The 12,794-nt window shown below is 34.1% G+C and overlaps 3 protein-coding genes across 3 annotated transcripts in view; 1 reads left to right on the forward strand and 2 right to left on the reverse strand.

Annotated features, from left to right (window-relative positions):
• Positions 1–1,595: 1,595 nt before the first annotated feature.
• HELRODRAFT_179894 (hypothetical protein) lies at positions 1,596–2,177 on the reverse strand (the record flags this gene model as incomplete). The annotated part of the gene is made up of 1 exon (XM_009028677.1): positions 1,596–2,177. The coding sequence occupies one exon, from the start codon at positions 2,175–2,177 to the stop codon at positions 1,596–1,598; it is 582 nt and encodes a 193-aa protein (XP_009026925.1).
• A 1,237-nt stretch (positions 2,178–3,414) lies between these two features.
• On the reverse strand, positions 3,415–4,005 carry HELRODRAFT_179895 (hypothetical protein; the record flags this gene model as incomplete). The annotated part of the gene is made up of 1 exon (XM_009028678.1): positions 3,415–4,005. One exon carries the CDS (start codon positions 4,003–4,005, stop codon positions 3,415–3,417), a length of 591 nt encoding a protein of 196 aa, XP_009026926.1.
• Positions 4,006–4,510: 505 nt separating this feature from the next.
• HELRODRAFT_157732 (hypothetical protein) overlaps positions 4,511–12,794 on the forward strand; it is a gene marked incomplete at both ends in the record, with an annotated part of 12,066 nt that continues 3,782 nt past the window's right edge. Inside the window, 18 exons of the mRNA XM_009028679.1 lie at positions 4,511–4,580; positions 4,957–5,051; positions 5,322–5,407; positions 6,334–6,474; positions 6,710–6,826; positions 7,325–7,358; positions 7,539–7,607; positions 7,828–7,974; positions 8,105–8,178; positions 8,247–8,295; positions 8,428–8,540; positions 8,720–8,823; positions 9,047–9,170; positions 9,313–9,362; positions 10,270–10,452; positions 10,681–10,729; positions 10,813–10,936; positions 12,346–12,447. Coding sequence (XP_009026927.1) covers positions 4,511–4,580; positions 4,957–5,051; positions 5,322–5,407; positions 6,334–6,474; positions 6,710–6,826; positions 7,325–7,358; positions 7,539–7,607; positions 7,828–7,974; positions 8,105–8,178; positions 8,247–8,295; positions 8,428–8,540; positions 8,720–8,823; positions 9,047–9,170; positions 9,313–9,362; positions 10,270–10,452; positions 10,681–10,729; positions 10,813–10,936; positions 12,346–12,447 — 1,731 coding nt within the window. The remainder of the gene's footprint in view (positions 4,581–4,956; positions 5,052–5,321; positions 5,408–6,333; positions 6,475–6,709; positions 6,827–7,324; positions 7,359–7,538; positions 7,608–7,827; positions 7,975–8,104; positions 8,179–8,246; positions 8,296–8,427; positions 8,541–8,719; positions 8,824–9,046; positions 9,171–9,312; positions 9,363–10,269; positions 10,453–10,680; positions 10,730–10,812; positions 10,937–12,345; positions 12,448–12,794) is intronic.

Raw genomic sequence — 12,794 nt, forward strand, 5'->3', positions numbered from 1 at the left:
TATAATAAATTATTTGTATCGTGTGTGTGTTTGTGTTTGTTTGTGTGTGTGTGTGCACTACCATGTATACGTATATGCGGATGTATATTTATATATATACATCTGTATTACATATATAACATATATACCTGTTTACATTATTGTTATTTATTAAATTATTATCATATTATCTATTATATCTATATATATAATTATCTTTATGTTTGTGTATGTCTATGTTTGTCTACATATATGTATGTAATTGTGAGAGTCCATTAATAGGAAATGACTATATATATCATTCAATCAATCAATCGATCGATACAACTTTTGATTGTAAAACAATTTTTAAATGTAAAAAAATCTGATAAGTTCATTTCTTCATCTTCTTTAATGATGGTGTTGTTTGGGAGGATGATTGGTTGGTTGGATGGATGGATGGATGGTTGGTTGGTTAGATGGATGGATAGATGGATGATTGGTTGGTTACGCCATCTGATCACATCTCTGTCTGCTTTTTGACTCTCATGCTCGTTAGAAGAAGGATGGTATGGGCCTGCCAGTTCAAAATGTAACGCTAGGTCCAAACTCAGCCTCCGAATGCACTCGCTTTTTTGTGAAAATTATTAACCGGTTTTAATTGGTTTAATGTAAAAATTAGATCAGAGTATCATATTGAAATTGAATTAGCTGTTATCGAGATCAGCGGATGCATTTTATGATGATATGAAATAAACGGACGGATCATTTTACATCATCGTCAATTTACAACATCAAAATAGGTTTGAAAGGTTTTTTATTACTACTTTACAGTATTCTTGTATGTAGAAATAACAAAATTATTTGCTAAATTACTGAGATAATTAGCTAAATTAAGGTAATCTTCACTTTATTTTGTTTGTTGAAAACAGACGGTTGGCAGGATGATTTATTATGAATAAGGATGTTCGAAATGAATGGCAACATGCCCAAAGATGTTCATTCAATGTTTTCTTCAATCTAAGCAGCTAGCCGGTTTGAATTTATACAGTACAAATCAGTTGAAAGAGTACGTGCAGTGAATGTTGGCGTGTTGAATTTTTAACGGTGATTTAAGTTACATGACTGTGTGTTAACGTATACCAAGGATAAATAGAAGATAGCTTGATAGATGAATTGATGGATGGATGGATAGTTAGATAGATACATAGATAGATGGATGGAAATAGAATGAGAAAATGGAAAAAGGCCGAATGTGTCTAGTCTGCTAGTTACATTCCAGTGGGCTGGAGCTTATGGAATGATTTATCTCCGAATGTTTCTCGAATATGATTTTCATTACAGATTTGATAAATAAATTAAGAATATGATTTTCATTACAGATTTGATAAATAAATTAAGAATAAAATTTGTTTCTTTTTAATTATTATCATAGTTTTACAGGCATTTCAAAAGATTTGAAAATAATTACAAAAGTTATTAGTGAATATATATCATGTTCATGTATGAAGTTATTATTAACAAATTGACAAATGCTGAAATTAAGCTTTGTAGGTGTGTTTCAACAAACGAAATTTTCAAAATGTCAAATTAATATTACATTACAACCAATAAGCCAAGCGAATCCCAAAGTATTTCTAAAAATACGCCAAATAAATGTCCCAAAAAAACATGAAGATGCAAAACATGGCGAGAACAACTGACGGAAAAAATGTTAGTGCGAATCCGTAGGCTCGTTTCGTCCGACTATCGGACGGATCGTTGTAGCCGATCCAGAATAGAATCCTTCCCAACAAAAACCAAAACGCGCAAATCGGGATCAACTTCATTTCGTCGCTCCCGAACCATGTTACACTAATCAACTGCAGGAATATGTTGATAACGAACTGTTCCAAGGTATTTTGAAGTACCCTAACCGCCACATCGATCTTGTGTAGATCTTTACTTGATAGGGGATTAACTTGATTGGATTTTCGTCTGGTATCGCCTATTTTGTGCACCACGCGCATAATGAAGCAGACGGACAGCAGATTGCACTGGATAACATAGGCTATTTTGTCCCCCACTGAATCGAAATTTCTCGTTTTGATCGGGGCGTAGTGGTAGTAGAGGTAGGTTATGACCCCGCTAATGAAAATCGTAAACAAAACCCTCTTCATTATCCTGTTTCCAACTGCTTTTAAATCTACCGGCTCTTCCGTTACTGGGATTCTGGCCATATTTTTATTTGGAAAATTATCCAAAAATAAATATTATTGTTACTATTTAGTTATTATTATTTAATTATTATTTTACGGTAATAATATCACGACCGGCAAAATAACGATTTTTTTCAACACATATAGTTCATCAAAATAAGATAAACATAAATAAATTTATTATTTCTAAAAAATTTGTCGATATTATTTAATAAATAGAAAGTTTTTTCAATAGAATATTAGTTGTTAACATCTACGAGATATACTCTCTGAACATATATAGGATATAAAATAGACAAAAGTTGCTGCAACCGTCTCGCCTATAGACATAACTCTGAAGTTTCACCTTATTCAGATATTAAAATGCGATGCAAAGTTAACCTGCTAACTATATTATATCCAATGATCAGCGATAAAAAACAGAAATAAATAGATAAATTGTCCAGAACATTTACACATAATATAATATATATATATACTGTATATATATATATATATATATATATATATATATATATATATATATATATATATGTAAAGTCATCGCATAAATAATATATAACATTGGTGTGAATATTAGTCAAGTTATTATTGTAATAAAGATGTATTCGTCTATAGTTAAACAGTATATTATATCTTTTTTTGTTATCAGAATGTTAATACTAAGAATTAAGTAGAATAAGAGAGATAGAGAGTGTACTCTACATATTACGTAGTATATTGAAATCTCCCTCTCTCTCTCTCTCTCTCTCTCTCTCTATATATATATATATATATATATATATATGATTCTTGCTTGGCCTAATTTAGCATTATGCAGATGTTGCTATCTATGTCTGAACGTTTGCTTAACGAACGAATGGATGAAACTTGCCGTGTATAAGCCATGAATGGAAATTATCATAATGATATTAATTAAGTGTTTATATATCTGTGTATAATATAATGTATGAAACACACGCACGCACATACACACACACACGCACACATAAAAGCACAACTTCTGCATGTATACATATTAGGATCTAGTTTTCTATTATATTATACAGTATCCGTTCAAAGGTAATATGCATTCTGTCAGTAAGTAGTTTTTTTTGTATCTAGGTTGTAGAAGTCCTCATCGTCGTCGTCTTCATAATCAACTTAACTATCATAGTTAATTGTTAATAGCATCAACTTTACCATTATCGTTAATATACAGTTTTACATCGTTCCTGTCATCATCGTCTTTCAGTCATGATCACAATCGTAATGACGATTAAAAAAGCATGGATACCGAATGAACCGTATCTCTCAGATAGATGAACGTAGAGAAAAGCGCCAAAAGAACATACGAGGAGAGGGTAAACATGAAGCCGATCCCTCTCCTGGTCCGACTCTCTCTCGGATCGTTGTACCCAATCCAGAATAAAATTCTTCCCAGAAGGAACCAAAACGCGCAAACCGGAATCAACTTCATGTGCTTATTTCCGAAATAGGTAGCGCTAGTTAGTTGAAAAAACAAGCTGAGAATTATTTGTTCTATGGTGTTTTGGAGAACCCGTGCCGGAACGTCAAGTTTGTGAAGGTCTTTGTTCGACAGTGGGTTAATTTGGTGAGTGTTAACCCTGATGTGAATGATGTAAGCCATGAGCGATATAATGAACCAGGCAGACGGTATGTTGCACTGCAGAACGTAGGCAAACTTGTCCCCAACTGTCCTGAAATTAGGAGGATTAATCGGGCAGTAGTGGTAGTAGAGATAGGTGCATGATCCGACGATAAGCGATATCGTTAGAACCCTTTTCGTAATTTTAGCTTGAAGTTCGGCTTTGCTGATGGGAACGTCTGTCGAAGTTGATGACGACATCTTTTGAAGAACTATTTATTAATCCGACTGAAAATATAAATATTATTAGTTTAATATTATAAAATTCACAAAAAAAGTTCCAGACAAACACACAATTACAACGTACATTCGTATATAAATACCTTTAAACAACTAGAACACTTATAAGGCGAAGCTATGAATGAAACAAAACAAGACGCTCGTTTGCAAATTATGAAGGTAACCTATTATATATTATGTATATATTAACACTCTCAGCGCATACATAAGCACTATATAAAATAAAGGCTGGCATTGGTGGATTTCTTTTATCGATTCTAAATTAGACGAATAGTCGAGTACATTACTGGTCACGTGAGGGTACTGGTTTATTATTATTAATATTTGCTGCTGAAATTTCACTGCCGATTATCTCTTTTAAAATTTAAATGAAATATTTTATTAAATAAGTCATTTTTTATTTATTTTTATTTATTTAAATATTTATTTAGGATAATTTAGAAATTAGGTAGTTAAATGATAGAAAATGTCGCACAGAGATGAACAGTATGTAGGTCCATACAGGCTGGAAAAGACGCTGGGAAAAGGGCAGACAGGTACTTGACTAATTTTTAATTTAATTATTATTTAGACTTTTTTTAACTATTTAAAATTCATTTTTTAAATTTTATTTCGTTTTTTCATTTATTCCTTATTGATCTTAATGGTTTTTTTGTCAGTTAATTTTTAATTAAATAATTAATAATTTAATTAATTATTAAATCAATGAATCTTATTGTGGGGATGAACCAAAATATTTGCCTAATTTTCTGGTTAAACCAAAGATCCATCATCCTAAAGGCCTATATGTAAAAAGTTGAGGATTTTCAGGATGCTATGGATATAATATTTATAAAATAATATCATAATTTTATAAAATTATTATTTATATTATATTGATTTAAAACTTATTCCCTTTTAATTATTTTTTAGGATTAGTGAAATTAGGAGTTCACTGCATCACAGGCCAAAAAGTTGCCATTAAAATTGTAAACAGAGAAAAATTATCCGAATCTGTTTTACTGAAGGTTTACTTTTAAACAACAATTTTTTCTACATTATTATATATATTTATATTTTATTATTAAATTTATTTCAAGTATTATTTGCTAATTATTATGAAAAGTCATATATATTGATTTAGCCATATCGTTATGTTATGGTTATTTGATCGTAGTTTACATGTTTTGGTCTGGCACTACTGTATCAAAAATTATAAATATAATTAATAATAATATTATCATTGAAAATTATCTTCTCTAACTATTTAATTTCACTTTTATTCTTTCTTTTTGCAGGTCGAGCGGGAGATTGCAATTATGAAACTGATTGAACATCCGCACGTCCTAGGACTCTACAATATTTATGAGAATAAAAAATATCTGTTTGTAATATTTGAATGAATGAATGAATGAATGAATGAATGAATGATTAAATGAATGAATGATTGAATGAACGATTGATTGAATGAACGAATAAATAAATAATAACTTAGTAAATAAATAAGTTTGCTTATTTAATTGATTTGTTTTTGTGTCTTTATGTTTGGATCATTATTTTGTTACATCATGCGCATATCAGTATTTTCTATAGCTTTGTATTTTTGTTTGACGTTTTGATTTTGATCTGATTTTGATCTAATTTATTTACATAGAGAGAGTGAGTGAGTGAGAGAGAGAGAGAGAGAAAGAGACAGGCCTTTTTTAATTACTTTTTTTAATGTTTTTGAGTTTATTTTTTGTGATACTTCAGACTGTTTTCAGTCAGTCATTCCATGTTTTGTGTTTTTGTTCTTTTTTATTTCTAGTTTTTTTTCTGATGTAACAAAAAAAAACATTTTATTTTCCACAGATTTTTGCGTCTTATTTTGCAATCAGTTTCATTTCTACGATTTCGTTAAAAAAGGGTTCACACAGCATGCAAGAAATAATATCATTTGTAATTTATTTGAAATAATTTGAAGTTAATTTACTGAAAGTTGGATTAATCACTGTAAGTAAAAATAGTTATGTAATAAGTAAAAATATGAGCTAGCCATTCGAGAGCCATCTAACCATCATCGTCAACCAACCAACCAACCACATTTAACCGCCATTAGCAGCTAGTCAGTCAGATGAATCTTTCATCTAAGGCCAGCCAATCAAATGCAATCACCAGCACCGCAATCAACCAATCAAATTTGAGACGCCAACCCATAAAACACCAGAAAGCATTTAAATAAGCAGAGGAAACTATCAGTTTGAGATCTAACGCTTTCAAAATATATACAAGTATGAGTAAACACACGCACACACGCACGCACACACACAGGTATTTAGTGTTGGAGCACGTTAGCGGGGGTGAATTATTTGACTACCTCGTCAAAAAGGGCCGTCTGACACCGCGTGAGGCCCGCAAATTTTTTAGGCAGATCATTTCGGCCCTGGATTTTTGCCACAGCCATTCTATCTGGTTATTTTTCTCCGAATAAATTATGTTAATTAGCTACATTAGCTAATCAGTAATATTAACACCAATATTATTAATTTTTATTGACGATTGTTTCTAGTGCTATATAAAGTTGCGGCGCATATATTTTAAAAATGTTTTCTGATTGTTTTCTTGTTTGTTTTGTTCATTCGTTCACTTGTACATACACGCACACATACACGTACAAACACTTGTACATACACACACAAACACACAGCCACAGAGATTTGAAACCTGAAAACTTATTATTGGACGAAAAGATGAACATAAGAATCGCAGATTTCGGCATGGCCTCTCTTCAGGTTGAAGGCTCTTTACTGGAAACCAGCTGTGGGTGAGTTGGCAAAAATTTCACACAATTTTAAAGTGTGGGTGGAAGCCCGGAGCAATAAAAAAAATGAAAGCTTTAAACTTTTTTCATTCCAATTCCATATTCTTTCCAGCTCTATCTATTAAAACCAATTCTTTTATAACAAGTACTGTCGTTGAAAATGCGATAAAATTGATCTCAAATAAAAATTCCTCTAATGGCCCGGTTTTTTGGAGTCCGGACTTTTTTAAAATACGGCCACGATGAAAATAATTATTCTTAATACTTATTATAACCGTAATTACGTTAGTAATTATATTCGTACTTCAATTGCAATAGATTAGTTTAGCTGGAGGGATTATGTTGAGAGTTGAATTTTTTGTCGGAGGCAATTTTCTTCGTCGTGCCTCTAATATCATTTTGTTATTTAGAATCATAATAATAATAATTATATAATAATAATAACAATTATTATTATTATATAATAATTATAATATATAATTTTTCTTGTTATTTTTCAAGGTCTCCTCATTATGCATGCCCGGAGGTGATCAGGGTAGGTGGAAAAATGAGACTATCATTTCGAGAAATTAAACTGTCACATTGCACGAATATGAATTAGCTATGAAATAGATAATTGACCAGCTAATTAGCATAATTTATTCAATCGGCTTGTAAAAACTAGTTGACGGACGTAATTAGAAATTAATTTATTCATACCATACACCACACCAAGGGCGAAAAGTACGACGGGGTCAAGGCCGACGTGTGGAGCAGCGGAGTTATCTTGTACGCCCTACTGGTGGTCTGTTATAATAATAATAATTATAATAATAATAATAATAATTATTATTATTATAATAGCAGTAATGTTAAAAAACATTTTTGAACAAACTCTTGGTTTTTTCCAATCAATTAAGAAACGTATAGCTAGACGCGTGGTCATTTAAATGGCGACATCATTAACATCATTAACGACCCTGGTCCTAATTAACATAATTAATTATTATAATTATGATAATGAGGGCGCTCTACCATTCGACGATGACAACCTGAGACAATTGTTGGAGAAGGTTAAGAAGGGGGTCTTCCACATACCACATTTCGTACCGGCTGATTGCCAGAATTTGTTGAGAGGCATGATAGAGGTCGACCCCAAAAAAAGATTATCGGTAAGAGATAACCACGGCGATGATGATGATGATGTGGTGATGATGATGATGGTGGTGGTGGTGATAATGATGACGTGATGTGATGACGACGACGATGATGACTGAACTTTTTTCAAATTTTTTTTTTCAGTTGCAACAAGTTCACGATCACACATGGGTCATGTTAGTGTCGAAAAGTTTTCCATCATCATCCTCATCCTCATCGTCATCATCATCATCATCATCGCCATCATCATCATCATCGCCATCATCATCGTCATCATCATCATCAGGGAGCAAGGAGTTTCAGATTTGGAAATCCCAATGGCGCAGGCTGTCCAAGTATTGCAAATTAATTAATTTTTTATTTCACGTACTCACACACGCACACGCACGCACACGCACACACACACACACACACAACATACATACAAACAAACGAAAAAACAAACAAACAAACAAACATTCAAACAGACTTCAGTCATACCGTGTAAGAATGATATTGATGTTGATGTGCTTTCGACAATGAATTCCTTGCAATGCTTTAAAGATAAGGAGAAATTAATTCAGGAATTACTCAACTCTAAGTTTGAGATGGTGACGATGACGGTGGTGATGATGGTGGTGATGATGGTGTAATGATGGTGATGATGATGATGGTAATGATGGTGAGGATGGTGTGATGATGATGATGGTGATGACAAAATCAAAAAAGACATCAGAAACAACAACGAAATCATCATCATCATCATCGTCATCATCACAGACACAACACTGAAAAGATTGTTTACTTCCTCTTATTGGACCGGAAGTTGAGACAGCCGTCTGAGGACGATGCCGATGACGTCAAAGCCAAGTCATCTATTTATAGTAAGTCTATTTTCAGAAATTTCATTTTTACATGTTCTATTTTTAGATGTTCTATTTTTAATTGTTCTATTTTTAAACATTTTATTTTTAGAAAAATTTTTCCCAATAAATGAAAAGTTGAAAATTAGAAATTTTACCATTCTACCAATTTTTAAAAATCCATTACACAACCAAATAATAGATTATCAATTTTTATAGCGCTTAACTTTTAAAACCATACCAGGTGACCCACCCAGGAAACGTATCGATACGGCCCCACTCAACCAATCACAGGCCAGGTTTTCACTTGGAAATTTGACGGAGGGCTCTCCGCTTGCCCCCAGGAGGGCGCTGACTGTCCACCAATGGTTGGTTTGTAAGGAGTGGTTGATGGGGGTGTCTGTAGGCCACCATAACCATCATCATCATCATCATCATCATCATCATCATCATCATCATCATCATCGTCATCATCGTCATCATCGTCATCATCATCATCATCATTATCAGGAGGCGAAACAGAAGCCTACAGAACTGCACCTCCAACACGAGCCTCTCCAGTTTGACAACGTCATCGTCATCGTCGCCATCGTCATCGACATACGATGCTTCCGCCATGATGATGATGACCATGATGTCCAACTCCTCATCCACCATCCACAACAACAGCAACATCAACAACAACATCAATAACAATAATAATAACAACAACAACAATAGTGGTAGTAGTAGTAGTAACGTTATTAGTGGCGGTAGCAGAAGCAACAATAGCGTCACTGGAATGTAAGTTTTGTGGCTGTTGTTGATGATGATGACGATGATGATGACGATTATGATGATGATGATGATGACGATTATGGTTATGATGATGATGATGCCACAATCAATTAACCGTCAAAACAAATCGACCGTAAATAACCAACCAATCGCAACTGACTATTTAAACCATTAAACCAATTGCAACTGACCATCTAAATTATTCAACCAATCACAATTGCCCATTTAAACCGTCCAATACATTCAACCAATCAAACAGTGGCAAAGCCTCCCCAAAGAGATTAAGCACCTCCTCTTCGGCCTCCGTCCAATCAGCGTCCGACAATTCGATGTACCAGCACGACAAGCAACAACATCAACAACAACAACAGCAACATCAGCAACAACAACAGCGCCGACAACATTCTCTTCAAAGCAGGCAACTCAACTTTCAACATCACCATCATCAGCAACAACATCGTCACAGTAGTAGCGGTTCTCAATCCAAACAACAACAACAACAACAAACAACGCCCACGTCCTCGTATAGACAAAAGTTGCTGCAACTGTCTCAGCAACAGCAAAAACTTCAGCAGCAGCAGCAGCAGCAAAAATCGCAGCAACAACCACAACAACACAAGCAACAACAGCCGTCATCGTCTGAACCAACGAATCATTCGTACAATACGACGACGACAACAACAACAACAGCCAACAACAACATCACAACAACGCCATCGTCATCAACACCAACAACAACATCATCATCATCACCACCACCTCCGCCACCACCATCGTCATCATCATCATCAACGAATCCTTGGAAAGCCAGACTGCACTCACTGAAGATCAGTTTTCTGGGGTCGCCGAGATTCCATCGGAAAAAAATGCACGGTTGTTATGATGATGATGATTGTGATGATGATGATTGTGATGATGATGATTGTGATGATGATGATTGTGATGATGATGATGATGATGATTGTGATGATGATTGTGATGATGATTGTGATGATGATGATGATGATGATTGTGATGATGATGATGATGATTGTGATGATGACGACGATGTCCGACCTACTTCTAAAATTTCACCTTTTAAATTTTTAATCCACTCGACAGCAGAACAATCATCTGATGACCTCTCAATGACACCCGGATCATCTGCCGAGTAAGATGATGATGATGACGATGATGATGATGATGACGATGATGACGATGATGATGACGATGATGATGATGACTTTTTTGCAGGTTCACGAAAAAATCCTGGTTCGGCGCGTTAATTGGGTCAGAGCGCGACGAGCAGTGCTTCGTGATGGTGAAGGATAAGAATATAGGTCAGGTCAAGGCCGACTTAATACACGCGTTCCTTTGTGTTAGTACCAGTTATATATATATATATATATATATATATATATATATATATATATATATATATATATATATATATACAAATTCAAATTCAAATTCGATAAATTTTTAATTTAGCAAAATACACTAGCAGGGAGAGCCGAAGTTTTAACTTGTTGGGCCACCCTATCAAGATGTTGCAAGAACGTGAAGGAAGGGAAACTTGATGGGATCAACCTGATGAAACGCAGATCGAACAAAACGAATCATAAAAAAAAACTCAAAAAGCAGAAACTGCAATAGTTTAATAGTAAAAAATGATCGTTCAAAATTAACTTATAGACAAATTTCTTGAAAGAACTCAGCGAAGGCCAATTTGTCCCTTCTCTTGGTAACGAGTTCCATGGACGAACTGAAACAGAATTTAAAGAAAAAGTCTGTGCAAATAACTATGAAACTAAAAGTCGGGAGGATTATTTGGTAAGACAAGTGAACGATCATTAACTAGATGACTTATTTGATCACAAAGAGGTTGGCAGTACGATAATTTGAACAGTTTATAAAAAGAAAACAACGAAGTTAACAGAATATGTAACTGATTAACTTTTAAGATATTTGCTGGCGTATAAAAGTGACCAATAGGATGAGATCTAGAAACGTTCAATGAAATCCGCAAGGAAGTTTCGGCATAAATGTAAAATATGGACACTAGATTTCGTGCTGAAACCCCATGTATGTAGAAACACAATGAGACATGACCATGGAGTTGTATGAGGTACTCAGTATAAAATTAGGAAACCTAGCTCTTAAACGATAAATTAGACCTAAATTCTTGGTAATTTTTTCGAAATTTATTGAATACGTTTCGAAATAAAAAATTTTCAAAATTTATTGAATATGTTCAAGCCACGATAAATTACTCGAAATAATAAGGCCAAGAAATTTAATTAAGTGAACCCTGTCAATGCTATTTTCATTTAATTAATTAATTAATATCATATTAGTAATTAATGAATGAATGAATCGATCAATCAATAAATCGTGTATCAATTAAAATCAACCAATCAATTAAAAGCCTCCAGTCAACCAACCAATCAAAAACAACCAATCAACCAACAAGCCAATCAAAGTACGACAACCAACCAACCAACCAACCAACCAACCAACTAATCAAAAACCATGAATCAACCAACAAACCAATCAAAATACGACAACCAACCAACCAACCAACTAATCAAAAACCATGAATCAACCAACAAACCAATCAAAATACGACAACCAACCAACCAACCAACTAATCAAAAGCCATCAATCAACCAACAAACCAATCAAAATACGACAACCAACCAACCAACCAACCAACCAACTAATCAAAAACCATCAATCAACCAACAAACCAATCAAAATACGACAACCAACCAACTAACCAATCAGATGCCAGATTTGAGCCACACGGTAATATCGCCGACGTCATTCGTCGCCGAATACAGGCGCAACCCAACCAATTCCGTTTTTAGCAGACACGTTAAATTGCAGGTTGTTATGATGATGATGATGGGGATGATGATGATGATGGGGATGATGATGATGATGATGGGGATGATGATGATGATGATGGGGATGATGATGATGATGATGGGGATGATGATGATGATGATGATGGGGATGATGATGATGATGATGATGGGGATGATGATGATGATGATGGGGATGATGATGATGATGATGGGGATGATGATGATGATGATGGGGATGATGATGATGATGATGGGGATGATGATGATGATGATGGGGATGATGATGATGATGATGGGGATGATGATGATGATGATGATGGGGATGATGATGATGATGATGGGGATGATGATGATGATGATGATGGG

The sequence above is a fragment of the Helobdella robusta genome (assembly GCF_000326865.2).
Source record: "Helobdella robusta unplaced genomic scaffold HELROscaffold_57, whole genome shotgun sequence".
Classification (NCBI taxonomy): Eukaryota; Metazoa; Annelida; class Clitellata; order Rhynchobdellida; family Glossiphoniidae; genus Helobdella; species Helobdella robusta.